Source organism: Cryptomeria japonica, chromosome 5 (assembly GCF_030272615.1).
Source record: "Cryptomeria japonica chromosome 5, Sugi_1.0, whole genome shotgun sequence".
Classification (NCBI taxonomy): domain Eukaryota; kingdom Viridiplantae; phylum Streptophyta; class Pinopsida; order Cupressales; family Cupressaceae; genus Cryptomeria; species Cryptomeria japonica.
This window is the reverse complement of record NC_081409.1, coordinates 185,569,055-185,592,861: the sequence shown is the minus strand read 5'-3', so window position 1 is coordinate 185,592,861 and position 23,807 is coordinate 185,569,055. Positions and strand designations below refer to the sequence as shown.

The following is a 23,807-nucleotide window of genomic DNA, read 5'->3' as shown; positions in this document are numbered from 1 at the left end:
GTTTTTCGTTGTGGTTTTCCAAAATGAGGTGGATAGAAATAGAGTCCTTGGTGGTTGTTAATGGTGCTAGGAGGATAGTCATCCATTGATGTTGAAACCTTGGCATCCAACTTTCAATCTTGACTCAAAATATTTTAATCACACCCCTCTTTGGATCAAGTTTCCAAATCTTCCAATGCAGTTTTGGTTTGACTCCTATTTTGAAGTTGTTGGGAACTCCTTAGGTAAGTTTTTAATGGCTGATGAAGGCTCTCTTAATTTTTTCCATACCAAGTTTTCTCATTTATTGGTTGAGTCGGATGTTTCCAAGGATCTCCCTTTGGAGATTTCCATTTCAACTTCAAAGGGTAGTTGGCTTCAGCCTATGGACTATGAAGAGATCCCTTTAAGGTGTAGGAGATGTGTTCAGACTGGACATAATGTTGATTCATGTGATAGGTGCAGGGTGAAGAAACTAGCCTAATGGTGGAAAGAGGGTACCCCGAATTTTACACAGTGGATAAGGAGGAGGCGAATATGATAACCCCCCAAGATCTGGGGGGTTTGATCAAACCAACAAATTTTGAGCAAGGTTTGGCTACTGGCTTGGGTGTTGTGGTGGAAGGTGGTGTTCATTTGGGTTGTAGCTCCAATCACGTTGGAAGTGAGGTTGCACAAAAGATGAGGGATGGCTCTGGTTCTCAGGGGGGTTGTGTCACAGGGTTGGTTGTGATAACTCAATGATAAGCAAATAGTACCAAACTAGTACTGTGAGGGGGGGATGAATCAGTACATACAAAACAACACTATCTTAAACCGATTTGACATCAAGCACTTCAAAATACTGGTAGACAGAGATACCGGTTTGAAACAAAGTGTAACCAATAAAGCTAAGAATGTTTGAGACAAGCATTAACTGGTTACTCACTTAGCTTTTCACTCAACTTGAGCTTACACTACCATTTCACCCTTATGCATAAATAGGTAATCTATCATTAGATCATAATAGCAGCTAGTTCAGCATGTTTTATTGACAGGCATAAAACATAGAACCATCATATGCTTGACAAACAATAGCAAAGCATCACAAGATAAAAACATCACACATGACACACATATTTTTCACGTGGATCCCCAATTGGGAAAAACCACAGTGGGGATGAATACCCACAAGCTTTTTTTGAACTCTTTGGAAGTCTGCTCTGTTAGGAGCCTTGTCCGGTTAGAGACATTACAATAGGTTCTGCTAGGAACCAATCCTGTTAGAGATCACCCGGTTAAGGGATGACTACAATACCCAATTAAGGGTTAAACCCTGTTAAAGGTTACCTTGTTAGAGGATTTCAAGAATTCAATAGCTAAAGGACTTCAAACTCAGTAGCTTAGAGTTACCCTATTAAAGGATTTACAACAAGCTAGTTAAGGCTACCCTGTTAAGGGATTTTCCAACTATTGAGGTGGTTAGAGATCAACAGGTATTACAATGATCTAGTAATAGCACTCAATGCCAATGTAGATCCACTTAAGCTCCTCTTCTCCTTCTACACTTACACTCTACAGGTATCACTTCTCTACTTTTGGTCTGGCAAGAAACATGTATCCTTTCTCTTGGATACTCACACACAACTTTTGCCAACAACCCTAGAAAGAGTCACAACATCAACCTTATAGAAAACACTTAGGTTGGAACCCTAAACCCTAAACCCTAAACCCTAAACCTAATAGGTTAAGGAATTCAAACGGTTCAATCCTGACCGTTGAGCATACTGCGTTAATCTCCATCATTTGTTTTCTGTTGTTTTCATGGCGGTTGATAACCCATCACACGTTATCGCCATTTTACAGTCTTCTCATATTCCTGAGGAAGATAGGAAAGATCTTCTTCATGCACAATCCTTCACGCACACTAGGCTTACGTGGCAACATGATCTTGTTCTTTGCTATCATGCTAACTCATCGCATAAAGTCACCGGTTGAGACACACAGGCTTGAAGCACTTCAACCGGAAACCCTAAAGTCGAGACTACCAACCAATAGTCATAGAGCGCTTCCACGTGCCGGTTCTCATAACCATATGTCAGTTCATCTTGAATAAGCATACCACCAAGCACACCGCTTCACTTTGGCACAAATGTCGGTTCACAGTGTTATACCGGTTCTCACATATGTCGGTTCTCACATATGCCGGTTCACACCTTTGCAACATATTGACATTAATGAAAACATATAATATCATTATGTCCACATACCGGATCTCATAATGCCAACAATCTCCCCCTTTGGCATTGATGGCAATATACAAAGATATCTCTCCACTTCACATCTTCTCCCCCTTTGACAACAATGCCAAAGTGGAGGCACAGGCTATCTTGCTTCATTATGCTGCTCCCCTTGAGGAGTAGCATCCTTCAACACATCAATCCAAAAAATTTTTGACTATGCACTACCTGACTGATGTGGAGCATATGATTTTAGTTCATCTCCTGAAGGGGTAGTACCCCTAATTCACCTCTTAAGTATGTAAATGTAGTCTTTGGGAGAGGCTTGGTGAATATGTCTGCTAACTGCTCCTTACTGGAAACATGCTCCAGTGCAATCTCTTTGTTCTGAACCTTTTCCCTCAATAAATGATACTTAAGCTCAAAGTGCTTGGTTCTAGAATGTAAAACTAGATTCTTGGAGATATTAATTGCACTAGTATTGTCACAAAATATACTTACCGGTTCAGATACTAGAACTTGGAAGCCATTCAATACATGCTTCATCCAAATTGTCTGAGTGTAGTTCATGAAAGTTGCAACATACTCCGCTTCCGCTGTAGACTGAGAGATACAACTCTGATTTTTACTCGTCCATGAGACCAGTCTACCACCAAGGAACAATGCGCCACTAGTTGTGCTCTTTCGGTCATCTACATTACCAACCCAATCAACATCTGTGAACACTTTCAAGTTGAAATCCTTTCTATATGGATACCACAATCCATAGTCAACAGTTCCCTTTAGATACCTAAGAATCCGCTTGACTGCAACCAAGTGGGATTCTCTTGGACTTTTCTAGAACCTTGCAGTAATGCCAACTGCATGTGCAATATCCGGTCTGCTATGCACTACATAATGCAATTTACCAATAATTGATCGGTATTCCTTCTCATCAACCAATGCAGAGTCATCTTATTTGGATAGTTTACAACCGATCACCATTGATGTACCAACCGGTTTGCTATCTTCCATGCCAAAGGTCTTCAACACCTCTTTGACATACTTGGATTGAGTGATAAATATTCCATCTCTCATCTGCTGGATCTATAGTCCAATGAAGAACTTAATCTCCCCTATGAGTGACATCTCAAACTCTTTCTTCATCTCATCTGCAAACTCATGACTCATCTTGTCATCTCCACCAAAGATAATGTCATCAACAAATACCTCACAAATCAAGATCTGATCTCCTTTAGACTTCAAGTAGATATTGCTATCTTCACTTGTTCTCTCAAATCTAATCTTCACAAGATGGGAATGCAGGCATTCATACCATGCTCTAGGTGCTTGCTTTAGACCATATAAGGCTTTATATAGCCTACATACCATGTCACTATCTTCAGATAGGGAAAACCCATCTGGTTGCTCTATATACACCACCTCTTCAAGTACACCATTTAGGAATGTAGATTTTACATCCATTTGATATACTTTGAAGCCTTTAAAAGCTGCATATGCTAGAAGCATACAAAGTCCTTCCAATCTAGCTACAGGAGCAAAGGTTTCACCATAGTCTTCTCCTTCTTCTTGGGCATATCCTTTGCACACTAGTTTGGCTTTGTTTCTAATCACTGTGCCATCCTCATTCAGCTTATTTTTGAAGACCCATTTGGTACCAATGACATTTTTGTGCTTTGGTCTGGGTACCAAGGACCATCTACCATTTTTCTCTATCAGGTCAAGTTCCTCTTCCATTGCCTTGATCCAGTCTTCATCCTTATGTGCCTCTTTGAATGTTTTAGGCTCGAATTCAGAGATCATGCATGAGTTTTCTCTAACTTTTCTTCTTGTAAGGATTCCTGCATCCTTATCTCCTATGATCTGCTTAGGATCATGATTCAGCTTGACATACCGAGGAATGGTCTTGATAGATTCCTCTTGCTTTTCTTCTTCATCCTCATCTCCATCAGTGTCAGCATCTACATCTGTCGGTGTAGGAACACTGTTGCTAGGAGTCGGTTGACTGACAACTGGTTCACTTACCGCTTGCACACTAATAGTTTCCTTAGTTTTCTCAGAGGTTTCATCAACTCTTACATTGATGCTTTCCACAATTCTTTGAGTCCTGTTGTTGAAACACTTGAGAGATTTGGTCTTGGTGGAATATCCTAGGAATATTCCCTCATCACATTTCGCATCAAATTTTCTATGGTGTTTATTCCTCTTGATGTAACATTTTCTACCAAACATTCTAAAGTAGCTAACCACAGGTGTCTTACTGGTCCAATACTCATAAGGCGTTTTATCCTTACCTTTCTTGATGAGTACCCGGTTCATTGTGTAGACTGCAGTGCTCACCGCCTCTCTCCAAAAGGTGTGAGCTACCTTTCCTTGAATCAACATGGTTCTAGCTGCTTCAACCACAGTTCGGTTATTCCTTTCTGCTAGGACATTCTGTTGTGGAGTTCGGGGGGTAGACAATTGCCTCTTGATGCCATGTTCTTCACAGTACTTGTTGAATTCCCGTCCTTGATCAGTTCTCAGGCACTTGATCCTTTTACTGCTTTCCTTCTCCACTAATGCTCTGAAAGCTTTAAACTTTACAAAGGCTTCAGACTTGTCTTTCAAGAATGTAACCCACATCATTCTTGAGCAGTCATAAGTGAGAATCATGAAGTACCTATCACCCTGCACACTCCTAGTTTTCATAGGACCACACAAATCAGTATGCACAAGATCAAGCAAGTTGTCAGCAGTGAAAGATTTACCTTTAAAGGTTGAGGAAGACATTTCCCCCAATTGACACTCTTTGCACAAGGTATTATCTGGTTTTCTTAGCACCGACAACCCTCTAACTACCTTGATCTTACTAGCCTTTACAATGTTATCAAAGTTTACATGGTAGAGTCTCCTATGCCATATCCAGCTATCATCAAATTTAGCCATAAGACATGTACTTATATTTGCATTCAGATGAAATAGGTTACCTTTGGTCTGCATGCCGATGGCCACCAATTCACCATCTTTTCCTTTGATTCTGCAAACTCCATTCTTGAATTCCAAGGTGAGGCCACTGTCATTCAGCTAGGCAACACTCAGAAGGTTGTGTCTGAGACCATCAACCCAATACACATTGTTAGCACTACTCTTTCCATTCAGAGAGATGGACCCTTTGCCTTTGACCATGCATGGTGCAACATTGCCAAAATGAACCACACCACCATCATACTCCTCCAAGGATAGGAACTTGCTCCGGTCACCAGTCGTATGGCAAGAATAGCCACTATCAATGATCCACTCATTGGAATTATCAAACTGAGAGACAGGAGCCTTCCTGTCTGACACTTCTTCTTTGATAGCAACAAACACAATATCTTCATTTTCTTCATCCTCCAATTCTTCATCTGTGACACCTTCATCAACTGCCACTAAACAGTTTCTCCAGTTCCCTTCTTTGAATTTCCTGAACCTTTCTAGTTTGTCCTTGTTATCGCCATTAGGACAGTTTACAACAATATGTCCTATCTGGTTACAAGAAAAACATTTCAAAGGTAGCTTACCTTTGTATTTACCAGTTGCTTTAGGAAGCTTCCTGGCAAGGAGAGCTTCAAATTCCATCAGAATCTCCTCATCATCTATTTCTCTGCTTTGTCTTGGTTCACCATTGGTGCTAGCTTCTTTTCCTTTTTTGGATGGAATAGCAAAAGCTTTAAAAGTTGATTCAGTCTTTTGAACACTGCCATCAAAACTATTTAGCTCATAGACTGTCAACTTTGCTATGATGGAGTCCAAGGATACCTTAGTCTTGTCTACTGATCTCAGCTCCTGAATAATAGCAACCCTTATTGCATAGACCGGCAATAGGGATCTCAGGACTTTGCTTACCACAATGGAATCTTCTATTTTACCACCTGCACTCTTGATATCTCCAACAACGGTTTTGATTCTTATTCCATACTGTTGAATGGTCTCACCTTCAACCATCTGCATATCTTCAAACTTCCCTCTCAGGCTTTCTTCCTTAGCCTGTTGTACATGTTCATCACCGCCATAGATATTTTCAAGAGAATCCCATACCTCTTTGGGATTTACCTTGTCCTGAACATCAATAAACTCAATGTCAGATAAAATACTAATTAGGGCTTCCATGACTTGCCCATTTTCTTGTATCTCTCTCTTTTGGTCATCGGTGAGAGTACCGGTAGGGGCAACATAGACATTCTCAGCATAGCTCTAGTGTTGAGCACCCATGCTTCTGATGAATATCTTCATCCTATCTTTCCATATACCAAAATTTTCTCTATTAAACTTTGGACCTTCCCTCTTCATCATTTGACTGGGATCTTTACCTCAAGCGATTAAGCTTATAACACAGAGGACCTGGAGGACGCTCTGATACCAATTGATAACTCAATGATGAGAAAATAGTACCAAACCGATACTAAGAGGGGGGCGTGAATCAATACATACAAAACAACACTATCTTAAACCGGTTTGACAACAAGCACTTCAAAAGACTGGTAGACAGAGATACCGGTTTGAAATAGAGTGCAACCAGTAAAGCTAAGAATGTCTAAGACAAGCATTAACCAGTTACTCACTTAGCCTTTCACTCAACTTGAGACTACACTACCATTTCACCCGTATGCATAAATAGGTAATCTATCATTAGATCATAATAGCAACTATTTCAACATGTTTTATTGACAGGCATAAAACATAGAACCATCATATGCTTGACAAACAATAGCAAAGCATCACAAGATAAAAACATCACACATGACACACATATTTTTCACATGGAAACCCAACTGGGAAAAACCACGGTGGGGATGAATACCCACAAGCTATTTTTGAACTCTTTGGAAGTCCGCTCTATTAGGAGCCTTGTCCGGTTAGAGACATTACAATAGGTTCTGCTAGGAACCGATCCTGTTAGAGATCACCCAGTTAAGGGATGGCTACAATACCCGATTAAGGGTTAAACCCTGTTAAAGGTTACCTTGTTAGAGGATTTCAAGAATTCAATAGCTAAAGGACTTCAAACTCAGTAGCTTAGAGTTACCCTATTAAAGGATTTATAGCAAGCTGATTAAGGCTACCCTGTTAAGGGATTTTCCAACTGTTGAGGTGGTTAGAGATCAACAAGTATTACAATGATCTAGTAACAACACTCAATGCCAATGTAGATCCACTTAAGCTCCTCTTCTCCTTCTACACTTCCACTCTGCAGGTATCACTTCTCTACTTTTGGTTTGGCAAGAAACATGTATCCTTTCTCTTGGATACTCACACACAACTTTTGCCAACAACCCTAGAAAGAGTCACAACGTTGATCTTATAGAAAATAGTTAGGTCAGAAGCATAAACCCTAAACCCTAAACCTAATAGGTCAAGGAATTCAAATGGTTCAATCCTAACCGTTGAGCATACTGCATTAATCTCCATCATTTGTTTTTTTCCGTTTTCATGGCGACTGATAACCAATCACACGTTATTGTCATTTTACAGTCTTCTCATATTCCCGAGGAAGATAGGCAAGAACTTCTTCATGCACAATCCTTCACGCACACTAGGCTTACTTGGCAACACGATCTTGTTCTTTGCTATCATGCTAACTCATCGCACAAAGTCACTAGTTGAGCCACACAGGCTTGAAGCACTTCAACCAGAAACCCTAAAGTTGAGACTACCAACTGGTAGTCATAGAGCGCTTCCATGTGTCGATTCCCATAACCATATGCCAGTTCATCTTGAACAAGTACACCACCAAGAACACCGCTTCACTTTGGCACAAATGCCGGTTCATAGTGTTATACTAGTTCTCACATATGCTGGTTCACACCTTTGCAACATATTGACATCAATGACAACATATAATGTCATTATGTCCACATATCGGTTCTCACAATGCCAACAGGTTGATGGGTTTCATAGCAATGTCAAGTTATTAAGGGGTTGGATGGTGTGGGGGTTCCAAATTTGAAATTACTAGAGAATGCAAGAGCGAATTGATGGATAGAGGTGAAATAGAAAAAGGATAAGAGGGGAAAGAGGGGGAGTATGTTGGAATCAATGAACATTGAGAGAGGGGAAAATAATTAGTGTTTTACAATTTGCAAACTTATTAATCTGATTCTTAATCCACCAGATGCACAAGAAAGAAAGTGATATTTAGAAACTTAAAGGAAATAACCAAACAACCATAATGCCATATTTTTTACGTGGAAACCCAAAAAGGGAAAAACCACGATGGGATTTGAACCCACAATATTATTATACTATGGCCAGAAGTATGATAATATTACATGAAGGGAATGTACATGCATTCAAGCACACTTCCTAGAGCTCATTGCTCAATTATAAAAGGGCTACAACTCAGAGGAAGGCCCAGTGCCTTACAGGCTAACAAAAATGATTACAATGATGAATGAACTGAAGTAGCATCTAACTATGCCAAAATGTAGTTTTGGTTAGGCTCATATTTTCTCTTGCACCTGATCTATCACTCTGCTTTGTTTTCCTGCTCTGTCACTCACCGGACCACCAAAACCTTCAATCACTTTCACCAAACTTGCAAATTCACTCATACAGACTCTCTTTTCTCATTACCTTCTCTAAAATGATCAACCAAATCAATCTTATATATCCGCACCAACAAAAAGAATCATTAATTATGTCAGCTTCCAAAAAACCGCACAAAACGCAACATAAAACATGTATCACCAAGTCGGCTCAGTCCGTCCACAAATCCAAATGCGGACCAAAACAAGATGATGATAAGCTTTCCATAAGTTGACCCAATCACCTCGAACATGAAATTGATCACCGAAATCAGCATAACAAATCCGCAGCACACGTTACACTAAAATAGCTCTACTCTAACTGAATTACCGGATACCGGACCTCTAACTTGCACACAATTCAACACTAAATACTAGGATCATGAAATAGACTACCTCGGACCTCAAAGCAATTGCCTTAATCACCACAACCAAAATTACAACACCAATGTCAAGATGTGCACTATGATCTCATCCTCTATCGGTTACGGTGTTCCACCATCCAGACTTGTGCCTTACAAACAAAATGACTTTCGATAAACCAAATCCATGTACATTAGATGTGATTTTGGAACTGAGTTTCCATCAATGACAACCCCTAAGCATTAATCATGCACCAATCTTCACCAAAACAATGTCTCTTGCCAACAATCTCCGCCTTTGGCATTGATGGCAACATTGTGAAAAATGAACTGTACACTCAAGACTGCAAAACTTCAAAATTCCAAACTCACTAAGAATGTACAAGGCCCCCCTTAGAAATAGCACCATTTTTTACTCTGCTCTCTCCCCCTTTGACAACAATTCCAAAGATAGGAATCCACCAAAATCTATGTACAGCTACTCATAAAATCTTGAATATGTCTACAAAAATTGTTCTAAGGGACAACAAATGATTATCCCATGCCATATTTTTGTTGTCTATGGCTTGGGTGGAGAAATGGGCTTTTGCACACCAAAGGTAGGTGCAAACTGAGACTATCTAGGCTTGGATTTCTTCAGAGGAGTGGGAACAAGTTTTGATTTCTTGGGCTTTGCCATGTCCTCCTCCCTCAGTTTGTTTTGCTCTCTTTCCATTTGTACAACTTCCTTAGATAAACCCATTTGTTCTGTTAGCTCCTCGACCTGCTTTCTTAGATTTCTCTTTCTTGATAGTCCAATAAACTTCTTGTGTAAATCAAGATCTTTTTCCTTGCAAGTACTGAACCTTTCTTCTTCATTGTCCATCAATTGACTCAATAGGTGTTGAGCATACGCATCAAGAGTGTTCGCATCCACTTCATACCCCATGGGCATGATCCAAACAGTTCTTGGCTCAAGTGCCTCCATGTGACATTGGTCTTTATCAACCATGAAGCAGATGGTTTTTTATATTTCTCAACAATCTCTCTAGGAATCCTCTCTCTACTTTGCATTATTTCTTGAAATGATTTGAAATATCCCCACAAAGCAAATTTCTATGCAAATGTGTCATGCAAACCCTGCAAACCTTCCTTTATTTGAACTGTCATTGGTCTATGATAAGTTCATTGAATCTTCCCAATTCTAGGGATCTCATTCAAGAAATACAGTGCTAAGGAAACAATCAAGGAACCAAATTTGAAGACATGTTTCTTGTCTTGCTTTATCTTCTTCAGATTGCTTAATAAATCACTGAGAAGAACTACACAAAGATCATACCTTTTGTCCTCCTTTAGCATTTGATAAGCTACAAATTAAGCAATGCCATATACAAAATTTTGCCTGCTAGATTGGTACCCTTTATATCCAGTCACCATCGAGGCAAATCTTACATCATGCTCAATGATATCACTGATTGTCATTGACCAACTATCAAATTGGGATCCAGTAGTTCCTTTGTTACCATTGTATTATGAATTTTCCTCAATTTGAGGATCTCACTAGTTGCATTCAAACATGTAATTTCTTGAATGGCTTGCTTGGTGATCTTGTGAGGTTGATCCAACCACATGAACTCATCATAGATTCAACTGATAATGTACCAGACCCATTCGAGTTGATCGAATACTGAGAAATGAATGAATTGGATGAAACCCTTGTTGTGTAATGACTTGTATTCCGACTTCAAATTTCCCATTCCATCCATCATATGCTTGGTATATAGTGATAGCATATCTGCATTTCCAAGCTCTTCGATAAAAAAAAATATAATAAGAAATAAATAAATAATACTTATCTAATTTTATTATTGTGATGTAATATAATATAATAATACTTAGGATGAAACTTAGATTCAAAGTTACATTTATCTCTTACACATAATATAATATGGCTTAGGATTAAATTTCATTTAATATTATCTAATTTTATTATAAAGTAATATTAATATGGCTTAAGGTTAAATTTTGGTTTAAGGTTAACTTTAATTTTAGTATATAGTAATACAATATAATAATTTTAATGTAATTTTTGAACCAACTTAAATTTCTTTTTACACATACGTAGTCAAATATTCTTAAATGTGAAATCAAAGGTTTCTTTCCTTAGATACCTCACAAAGAATTTTGTCAACAATAGCCAAACAAGAATATTAGTTAATCAAGTAGTACTCACAAAATTTGCCCAAAAGCACCAATCTAATAATGTACCATTCAACATACTTTTTACTCATTTTATTAAGGTTTGGTTCATCCTCTTTGCAATACTAAGACATATAAGGGGTAGTCTTCTATTGAACAATGCATACATGTTTATCTAAATTATTAAATTATTTGAAGTAATATTCACCACCATTATCAAATCTCAACAACTTTATTGTCTTACATCTAATTATTTCTCAACCAAAGTCTTCAAAACATAGAGAAAAATATATATTTACAATAAATAAAATATGCTTAGGTGTATCTAGTATAATTATCTATGGATGTAATATACTATTGAGATTTATTAATCCAACCCACATCCATTAGACCAAACAAATCCAAATGAATAAATTTCCTTAGGAAGTAAAAATGTTTCTACTTGCCAAATGCATAACATTCATAGAAATGTTTGAAAAACCTTTTTATCAAAATGACCAAATGTTGGTACCACAAACTACATACATTTTCAAATGTGTTAGTTACATTGATAGAGTTGCAAGATCTTAGATTCAAAGTTACGTTTATCCCTTAAACATAATATATATATGGCTTAGGGTTAAATTTCAGTTTAAGGTTATGTAATTTTATTATAAAGTAATATTATGACTTTTAAGGTTAAATTTTTGTTTAAGGTTATCTGTAGTTTTAGTATAAAGTAATATAATATAATAATTTTAATGTAATGTAATATAATATAGTGTCATTTAGGGTTAAATTTAGATTCACAGTTACGTTTGTAGTAGGGATAAAGCTATAATATAATATAATATAATATACATTAATGTTAATATAATATAACAATAATAATTTTATTTAGGGATCAATAAAAAATACAATTAGGATTAAGGTTAGGTTAGGGTTCAATATAATGTAATATAATAGCATTTAGGGCTAAACTTCGATTCAAAGTTAGGTATGTAGTAGTGATAAGACTACATAATAGAATAAACATTAACATTAATATTATTGTACAATTATAATTTTATTTAGTGATTAATTAGAGATATGGTTAGGGTTAAGGTTAGATTAGGGTTAGGGTTCACATTGTTTGATAAAGATTACAATTAATGTGATGTTGACAATTGCAATTAAGGTTAGGTAAGGTTATGATTTAGGTAGGGTTGGACTATTTGGATTTAATCTAGAAATTTTTATTTATTTTTTAAATAGTGTAAGTTCTGATACTAAAATTAAAGTACAGATGCCAATAGCTAACAAGATGAGAGGGGAGGGGGGGTGAATCATACAAACTTAATCTTCCATAAAATCAACAGATTCAACCTCGGTAACTTATACTTTAGCAATATAACCAAAACTGCTAAACATGCTAACTCATAAACACATAATCATCATAACACATATAACACCAGATTTAATGTGGAAACCCAAATAGGGAAAAACCACTATGGGATTTCAGACCCACTAAGAAATATACTCTTCTACAGTATGCTCGGTTAAAAGCAATTCCTGTTAAAGATTACAAACACATTGCTAGATGTGACCCGGTTAAGGGATTTCCCTCAGATTTGTTAGGATCTTCACTTTGTTAGAAGTGACCTTGTTAAAGGATTTCAAACACTCATTTAGAATGTTACCTTACTAGAGGGTTTACAAATAAGACTGTTAAGTCCACTCAGTTAAGAGATTTCCTGTCACTTACAAAATAATAGTAATAAAAATATATCTACAACTTCACATCTGAAATGTTAAAGTAGATTCTTATTTGCTCAAAACAATCTAGTCATAGGACTTATCTTGTCCCTCTCTTGGTCTCTCTACTCTGTTATTCAAACAGGTCTTCAAGCTTATGTGCTCGGTAATCACTATGTAGCATCCCTGTGCTTACACTTGCCTGCATACATCATTTATCAACAATTCCTTATTTATAAACAATTGCTAACCGCTGAATCTCCTTGATCACATTTCCCATGATCAATCTTAGCCATCAGATCTTCAAACTTGACCAGGTTCAATGTATCCTTCGATCTGAAAACATTTTACCTTGCCTCGGGACTTGCATTCCTTTCTTGGAACTTGCACAAGGTTATTGTGGTTCAATCTGCACTGTAGATCTTCTTGCCAATATTCCTTTACCATAGATCCTTAACAAACTTCATCCACGACATACCAATCATTTATACATCTCCAGCTAATCATTGTCCTTCATTAAATAATGCTTTTATCCATCCAATGCGATCTGTCATAACTTTGTTGCAATTTGGTAAATACTAAACTTTACTCGACAGACATTCCGCCTTCATTAACCGAAACCGATAACCTTAGGGTTTACCAACTAGGTTCCTTAGGGTTTACCGACTAGGTTCATTGTTCAGTGACATAGTATAGTATTAACCTTACAATCAACAACATATGTAGGATATCAAAACAATCTAAACATCATGATCTCATCATTGTCTAACTTGGTAATAGTTGCCCATTGAATAACTTATTCCTCTTTTTTCTTATCACATTCTTTGTGTCTTTTACCGACATCATAATTCTCTTCAAATCAATCTTCTCAAGATATGGCAACATCATACTGAATTAGATAATCAATTTATTGACATCAATGACAAAATAATGTTATAAAGATAGTTATCATCCTTCTTCAGTTATATCAATAATCTCCAACAACCTTCTGAATATCCTTAATGAATTTCAACAATCTCCTGATATTGAAATGCCAACAATCTTTCTTTCTACTAAAATGCCAACAATCTCCCCCTGTGGCATTGATAGCAAAACCAACAATTAAATGGTAATACCAACAAGATATTCAAATTGATTTGGATTTAGATTTCTGTCAGACTTCTCCTATTATCCTTGAGCTATTAAAATCTTCTGAATTCTTCTCCCTTTTTTTCATTAGGCTTCTGAGTTGTTGTCTTGCATTTAGTCTTCTCCCTTTTGCAGTAATCTTCTCCCCCTATCATTAGTCTGTTGTTATCTTCTTCATTTAGGGCTTTACCATTCAGTCAACCATTTAGTCTTCTCCCCCTTTGGCAACAATGCCAAAAAGTAAAAGAACTAAGAGCATGAACTCTTCCTCTATGAAGTGATTTTCCTTGTTGTGCATCATCTCAGTTAGAGCAACTTGTCTTTATTCACTATTTCCTGTACACCTTTAGAAAATCCTTCTAAAGTGCATAAAGCAACATCAATCCACACATAATATTTTGTAGATTCATTGAATTGATGCTTTCACCGAACTTGGTCAGTGAGTGGAAGATAGGGGTAGGACCCCTAACTTGCTTTTGAGATACTCAAAAGTGTCCCTTGGTAGTGGCTTTGTGAAGATGTCTGCTAATTGCTCCTTTGAACTGATATATTCTAGCATAACTTTCTTCTCTTGAACTTCTTCTCTGAGACAATGATACTTTATAGATATATGCTTTGTCTTTGAGTGCATTACTAGATTCTTTGAAATGTTAATGGCACTAGTATTATCACAGAATATAGTTACTGGCTCGGTAACTTTCTCATTTATACCTTCCAACAGTTGTTTGATCCATGCTATATTGGTGCAATTCAATGCTGTAGCAACATATTCAGCTTCTGTTGTTGACTGTGAAATACATCCTTGTTTCTTACTAAGCCAACTCACTAGTCTTTCTCTTAAAATGAAAGCTCCACCACTTGTGCTTTTCCTATCATCAATGTTGCCTGCCCAATCAGCATCAGTATAAGCTTTTAAATCAAAATCATTCCTCTTTTCATATACTAAGCCATAATCTTCAATGCCTCTCAGGTATCTGAAAATTCTCTTGATTGCTATCATATGGGTTTCCTTGGGATATGCAGAAAATCTTGCAACAATACCTACTGCATGTGCTATATCCGGTCTACTGTGCATAACATATTGCAACTTCCTAATCATAGATCAGTAAAGTGTCTCATCAATAGATGTAGATTCATCATTCTTTGATAGTTTACAGTTAGTAGTCATAGGAGTACTTACAGGTTTAGAATCCTCCATTCCAAATTTCTTCAAGATTTCCTTTATGTACTTGGATTGAGTAATGAAAATCTCATCTTTCATTTGCAGTATTTGTAAACCTATAAAATACTTTATCTCACCGATTAATGACATCTCAAATTCTTTGCACATTTCATTACCAAATTTTTTGCATAGAGAGTCATTTCCACAAAATATAATGTCATCAACAAATATGGCTGAGATCAGTATTCCATTGTCCTCATCATTCTTCATGTACATATTATTGTTTTCACTTGTCCTTATAAAACCAATCTTGATTAAGTAAGAGTGCAGTCTTTCATACCATGCTCTAGGTGCTTGTTTCAGACCATATAAAGCTTTGTTTAGTTTACATACCTGATCTTTACTCTTGTCTTCAACAAATCCTTCAGGTTGTTCAATGTAAACTTCTTCTTCTAGTATACCATTCAAAAATGTAGATTTAACATCCATTTGATATACCTTGAAATTTTTGAAAGTAGCATATGCCAACAATGTTCTTACTCCCTCAAGTCTAGCCATAGGTGCAAAGGTCTCACCATAATCTATTCCTTCTTCTTGAGCATAACCTTTGCAAACTAGTCTTGCTTTGTTTCGAATGACCTCACCTTTTTCATTTAACTTGTTTCTGAAAATTGACTTTGTACCGATTACATTTTTGTCCTTTGGTCTTGGGATCAGTGTTGATCAATCTCTTTTGTCATAGCATTACCCAATCTTCACTGTTAAATGCCTCTTTTACTATTCTGGGTTCAAATTTAGATATCAGACATGTGTTTTGTCTCAGTTTGTTCCTTATCATCACTGGATCATCCTTATCTCCTATAATCTGACTTGATGCATGATTTTTTCTGACATATTTGGCTAATATAGGCTCGGTAGTTTCTGTATGATCTTCTTCATCACTCAGTAATTGGACATTATCTTCATTTTCTTCAGCAGCTTTCTTGGTAGGACTTCTCGGTTGAACATAAACAAATTCTTCATAATCTTCTAGTTCTTTGGAATTTCCTTCATCATTTCTTTCTGCAAATTCATCAATTTTCACATATGCACTTTCCACTATTTTGTTAGATGATTTGATCAGACATTTAAATGATTTACTTCTAGAAGAATAACCAAGAAATGTTCCTTCTTCACTTTTCTGATCAAACTTTCCATTTCTGTCATCTTTGTGAACATAGCATCTACTTCCAAAGATTTTAAAATAATTTACATTAGGTTTCTTGTCATACTAGATCTCATATGGTGTCTTCATAGTTCCTTTCTTCAGTTGAATTCGGTTCAGGGTGTAAACTGCAGTGCTGATTGCTTCTCTCTAAAATGTTTGAGGTACCCTCTTTTCTATCATTAGGGTTCTGGGACAATCCACAATTGATCTGTTTCTTCTCTTAGCTATCCCATTTTGCTGAGGTGTTCTCGGTGCAGATACTTGCCTTTTTATAGCATGATCATTGCAAAATAAATTAAATTCATCATAAGTGAATTCTCCTCCTCTATCAGATCTAAGGCATTTCAATTGTCTTCCTGTTTCATATTCAACTCTTGCCTTGTACCATTTAAACATTTGAAAAGCTTCTGATTTTTCTTTTAAAAACATAACTGACATTATCCTTGAGTAATCATCCACAAATAATATGAAATACTTATCACCATAATAACTTTGAACTTTCATGGGACAACAAAGATCAGTGTGTACTAGATCTAAAATTCCTTTAGAAGTGTAGGACTTACTTGTAAAGCTTGATCTTGTCATCTTACCCATCTGACATCCTTTCCACATAGCATTCTCAGTTTTTTCTAGACTCAGTAGACCTCTTACTCGGTGATTCTTACTTATTTTGATTAGATTATCAAAATTTACATGACAAAACCTTTTATGCCATAACTAGGTATCATCTATCTTTGCATAAAGACACTTGTTCCGAGTTGAGTCAAGATGAAATGTATTACCTTTTGTTTGTGTCTTGGTAGTAGCTAACTTTCCATGTTTGTCATGAACTTTGACACATCCTTTCTGAAATTCTATTCAGTATCATGTATTGTTTAGTTGTGTTACACTCAACAAATTATATTTCAAACCTTTAACCCAGTATACATCATCACATTTAGCATTGTCAAGAAGTGTTATAGAGCCTTTAGCTTTCACCGGACATGGTACATCATTACCAAATCTTACATAGCCTCCATCATAGTCTTCTAATTTAACAAACTTGTGTTTATCACTTGTCATATGATGTGAGCATCCACTGTCTATGATCCAAGAATCATTATTGTTTATGTGAGATATTAGGGCTTTTTCTTCATACCTTTCTTCATCAGATCCATCTTTAATAGCCACATAAACAACTTCCTCTATATCAGTTTCATCAGATTTATCATTGTTGGATTCCTCATCAGCTACTAGACATGTATTTCTATCTCTCCTTCTGAAGTCTCGGTGTCCTCTGTATTGGTTGTCTTTTTGCCTGTTATCTCAGTATTCTCTCTTTTCACTAGATTCTTTGTCAGGGCAGTTAGAAGCCATATGTCCTATTTTATGACAATTGAAACATTTCAAAGGTAGCTTTCCTTTATACTTACCTTTTCCTCTCGGTAACCTTCTGGCTAATAATGCTTCAAACTCTTCTTGCTTCTTGATTTCCTCATACAGTTTGTGCACTTCTTCCATGTTCTTGTGAAATCTTTCACTTTCTCCACTGTGATTCCCTTCAGAGTACTTACTCATTCTATCATTGTAATAATCAGATTCACCAATATGAAAAGAACTGAATGTAGATTCTACTTTATTTACCGAAGACCCACTGTTATCAAAATTACTTAACTCAAATGCATGTAGCTTACCAATAGTAGCATCCAAAGAAACTAGCATGTTAGGTACAGACCTCAATTCATTGATTGCAGAGACTCGAATAGCATAAGCTGGTAGAAGGGTTCTCAACAACTTACTTGTTATATCCTTTTCTTCAATAGTTCCACCTGCTCCTTTAATTTGATTGACAGTCTCCTTTAACCTTGTACTGTATTGGGTTATGTTTTCACTGTCATTCATTCTCATGGATTCAAGTTGTCCTCTTAGACTATCTACTTTTTCTCTTTGGACATGTTCATCACTGCCAGACACAGATATGAGCTTAGTCCATATTGCTTTTGCATCATTGCAGCCTTCTAGATCATTAAACTCTGAGTCGGTCAATGCTGATGTTATTTCAATCATAGCTTGAATATGTTTTTGCTTTGCATTTATCTCTTCCAAGGTCATAGGGTTGGTGCTCGGTGCAATGTAATCATTCTCCAAATAATATGTTGCATATTCTCCAATTCCTAATAAATGCAACTTCATCATTTTCTGCCATGTGGAGAAACTTGACTTGTTCAGCTTCGGTGCATCCCTTTTATACATCTTTAGATCTTTGCCTCAAGTACCTTTAAACTTTTTCTTCCGGAGTCCAAAGCTCTGATACCAATTGTAAGTTCTGATACTAAAAATAAAGTACAGATGCCAATAGCTAACAAGATGAGAGGGCGGGGGGTGAATCATACAAACTTAATCTTCCATAAAATCAACAGATTCAACCTCGGTAACTTATGCTTTAGCAATATAACCAAAACTGCTAAACATGCTAACTCATAAACACATAATCATCATAACACATATAACACCAGATTTAACGTGGAGACCCAAATAGGGAAAAACCACTGTGGGATTTTGGACCCACTAAGAAATATACTCTTCTAGAGTATGCTCGGTTAAAAGCAAATCCTGTTAAAGATTACAAACACATTGCTAGATGTGACCTAGTTAAGGGATTTCCCTCAAATCTGTTAGGATCTTCACTTTGTTAGAAGTGGCCTTGTCAAAGGATTTCAAACACTCATTTAGAATGTTACCTTGCTATTTAAGGGTTTACAAATAAGACCGTTAAGTCCACTCAGTTAAGAGATTTCCTGTCACTTACAAAATAACAGTAATAAAAATATATCTGCAACTTCACATCTGAAATGCTAAAGCAGATTCTTATTTGCTCAAAACAATCTAGTCATAGGACTTATCTTGTCCCTCTGCTGGGCTCTCTACTCTGTTATTCAAACAAGTCTTCAAGCTTCTATGCTCGGTAATCACTATGTAGCATCCCTGTGCTTACACTTACCCGCATACATTGTTTATCAACAATTCCTTATTTATAAACAATTGCTAACCGCTGAATCTCCTTGATCACATTTCCCATGATCAATCTTAGCCATCAGATCTTCAAACTTGACCAAGTTCAATGTATCCTTCGATCTGAAAACGTTTTACCTTGCCTCGGGACTTGCATTCCTTTCTTGAAACTTGCACAAGGTTATTGCGGTTCAATCTGCGCTATAGATCTTCTTGTTGATATTCCTTTGCCATAGATCCTTAACAAACTTCATGCATGACATACAATCATTTATACATCTCCAACTAATCATTGTCTTTCATTAAATAATGATTTTATCCATCCAATGGGATTTGTCATAACTCGGTTGCAACTCGGTAAATACTAAACTTTGCTCGGTAGACATTCCACCTTCATTAACCAATATCGATAACCTTGGGGTTTACCGACTAGGCTCATTGCTCGGTGACATAGTATAGTATTAACCTTACAATCAACAACATATGTAGGATATCAAAACAATCTAAACATCATGATCTCATCATTGTCTAACTCGGCAATAGTTGCCCATTGAATAACTTATTCCTCCTCTTTCTTGTCACATTCTTTCTGTGTCTTTTACCGACATCATAATTCTCTTCAAATCAATCTTCTCAAGATATGGCAACATCATACTGAATCAGATAATCAATTTCTTGACATCAATTACAAAATAATGTTATAAAGATAGTTATCATCCTTCTTCAGTTATATCAATAATCTCCAACAACCTTCTCAATATCCTTAATGAATATCTACAATCTCCTGATATTGAAATGCCAACAATCTTTCTTTCTATTGAAATGCCAACAAATAGTATTTAAATGTCGAAACACATCAAAACATAAATTAATAATATTCTTGTCTATGTTAAGATTAGGGTGATGTCATTTATTAATTCAAAGATAAAAATATAATAATAATTAGAATATAATAATAACATATAATAATTTATATAGAAATCAAGTCTAATGAATGACAAGGTCAAAAGGTGATGTGATATATATATATATATAAAATGATGATGATAATATAACATATAATAATTAATGTAGAAATCAAGTCTAATGAATAATGAATTATAAAATCAAATTAATTCATTTATATTATAAATAATTATCATTAATAAATACAATTTTTATATTATTCATAATATATTTTAATATTGACAATCTAAAGAGGGCTGAAGCTATTCTAGTTCCAAAACAGACCTTTCGTACAGTGTGATAGCGACGTGTTAGTCAATTGCAACCATTTATTGCAAAATCGACAATGTAAAGTACACCAAAAATAACTTTTTGTTATACAATAAGAAGTCAACCGGGACTTTTCTCCAATTTTTCTGTTTGAAGCCAGATTAAACACGTCTGAGCATCTGATGCTCTTATTTGTGCGAAAGTATTTTCATTATAAAATTTGTCAATGAGAGTATCTTCAGGTCTGAGGAAACGACTAACCTTCATAATCACATCGGTGCAAACCTAAGAAAAGTTTAACAGTTTGTTAACATCACATTGGATTCCATTCTGAATAATGGACAGATGCTTCCTCAGGGTCGTCCAAAAAAGCTGGATTGCTCGTTCAATAAATTTCTGAGAATTACAGTCTCGAATTATGCCAGCCAGTTCCAGTTTCATAAGTTATCTGAACATGGGCATTCTCACATATTATCTCACAGAGACATTTCTGTGGTTGGGAAATTCATCATGGACTAGTGTGTTTTTAATCTGCGTTGTAGGGGCCTTTACATGACTCTATGTTTATTCAAGAATACCAACATGGAAATTACCCAACATTCTCAGTCCCCCTGAATCATGGCTGTTTGGCTATTTGCCTCTCATTCTCAAGGGTGGGCCTGATGTTTTTATTAGCCCGACTCACAAATATGGTCCAATCTACAGATTAGTTTCTTTCTGATGGTTTAAATCACACATACTAAGCTTTGATTTTTAAGTTTAAAAGTGTTAAACATTCAAAATTGATTGACATTTTCTAGATTTGATATATTGCTTAGTATGTGTGATTAAAGATTGACCAGTCCTTTCTTTTACACCAAAAGAAGGATTTTAGTCACGTCTAGTTTAAGGTCTGGAAGGAAAGGAAATCTAGAAAAAAATGTCTGTTGAAACTGTATGTGTGTGATTATGTATGAAATTTCAGGTTTAACTTTGGAAGGCAACCATTAGTGATAGTGGCAGATGCAGAGTTGTGTAGAGAGGCAGGGATTAAGAAATTCAAATTTCTGTCAAATAGAAGTATTCCCTCACCCATTACTACTTCTCCTCTCCATCAGAAGGGACTATTTTTTACCAGGTATGGACTGAACACCTTTAAGGTTACTGTTTTTCTTTCTATGGTGTCATTGAAACTAATATTCTTTTCTTGCTTGACCGATTTGGGGAAATATAAAAGAATGGGTATTTTTTTTTATCTAAAATTTATAAGTCTCAATGATTATCATAAATGATAGTTTATGTTAATAATTATAGTAATGATTCATTTAGATGTATTAATTGTTAGTTATAAAACATCGGCGATACAAAAATTGTTGGAAATAAATCATATTTGGATCAAAGATAAATTGGTTCTCAAACGGCTGGTAGTTTCACAGTGGAACACTCCAATAGTAAAAGGAATGTCCTAGTTTGGATGATGGATTTTCCTATGATGTTGGGGAAACTACTATTCTTTTCTTGTGTTTCCTTATATTTTTAGGAAGATATCCAGAAATGGGTAATTCTTTTTTCACCTTTAAAGTTCTTTAAGTGTCAACCTAAAAGAAAAGTATTAATTGTTAGTAGTAAAATATTGGTGATATGAAAATTGTTGGAAATAAATAATATGGGGATCAAAGATGAGCTGGTTCTAAAGGGATCAGTAGCTCAGTGATAGAGCACTTGGACAACAAAGAGAAGGTCCTAGATTAGCAAGTGTGATATTAAATATTGATACAACAATACTACATGAATTGTTGAACTCTAATTATGAAATACTCTAATATAACTCTTGAATTGCATAAAAGAGCTTATACAATTAGCACAGTGTGATCAATTTACTCATTGTTTACATAGAGAATCAAAGTTTCCAAGTAGATAATCTGTGTGTTCACCACAACGCACCAATTTTAGAGCAGCAAAATTGCAGTCTTGGAAAAAATTAAAATTTAGAAATCATGAACAAAACTATTAAATTCAATTTGACTTAAACGTCAAATTCTAAATTTTGACTTGTTTATGTGATTCATTTGAAATCACATTCTAAATTTTGACTGGTTTGGTGAGTCGTCTGAAATCACATTCTAAACATTGATTAATTAAAATTTAGAAATCATCAAGAAAACTATTAAATTCAATTTGACTTAAACATCAAATTCTAATTTTTGAGTGGTTTGGTGACTCGTGTGTGTAGACGTATAAATCTGACCACTTTCCTAAGTGAATATTTAATATTAATTTTAACCTCATTCCTCTATTTAATTAAATTCTTTATATTCATCTATTTGATCAAATGAATTACTCAATTTATTTAATTAATTCCCTTTTCTTCCCTTTTAATTAAATTTACATTTAATTAATTAAATTGTTCATTACAAATAAATAAATCTAGTTTATTTATTTAAATTCCCCACTTGTATTTATGCAAGTTGCTTCTATTTTTGTTGAAATAAAGTAATTTATTTTAATTCCCCTCCACCCACTTGTCTCCCTAAACCCTTCTAGATTCTTCTAATCACTTCTAATTTAGCCTAATCCATCTCCTAAATATTGTCACATCCCTAAGAAAAGGGAAGTCACTTCTCAAACCCTCAAAGTCTTCATAACCATTAATGGTTAACTGAACCTTCTTGCACGATTAGAGACTTTATCTCTAACTGAACCCTCATCTAACCCAAGGGTCTCATCAAGTATTCATGGCTTTGACCTTAGTTATCCCTTTAACCCTTGCACAAGAGTTTATCCTTTGGGTAAAAGCTTTATCCAATAGATAACCCTAACCTAACCTTCACCCTTACCTCCTAAGGTAACCATCATGCCTTCTCAAGCATTTAATGCTTCTTACATATCCTCTCAAACAGTCTCTTATTGACAATTGTCACCATTTCATTGGTGAGAATTGTAAACATGGATTGATAGCTTTCAATCCTGGCCCTTGTTAAGATTATTCAATCTTGACCATCCATTGCCCTATTTTTCCTATATATAGAGCTCTCATTCTCTCATTTTGGATATCCAAGTTTCATGCATCTAATATATAATCATTTTACTAAGCATTTAGCTTCTCTTTGATAAAAATCATCTTAATAG

The 23,807-nt window shown here is 35.7% G+C and overlaps 1 protein-coding gene across 1 annotated transcript in view; it reads left to right on the top strand.

The window, feature by feature from the left end:
* The first annotated feature begins 462 nt into the window (after positions 1–462).
* The window catches only part of LOC131875796 (cytochrome P450 711A1-like), a 60,905-nt gene continuing 37,560 nt past the window's right edge, over positions 463–23,807 (top strand). The window contains exons 1-2 of the mRNA XM_059220472.1: positions 463–701; positions 21,664–21,816. Of these exons, the coding sequence (XP_059076455.1) occupies positions 463–701; positions 21,664–21,816 (392 nt within the window). The remainder of the gene's footprint in view (positions 702–21,663; positions 21,817–23,807) is intronic.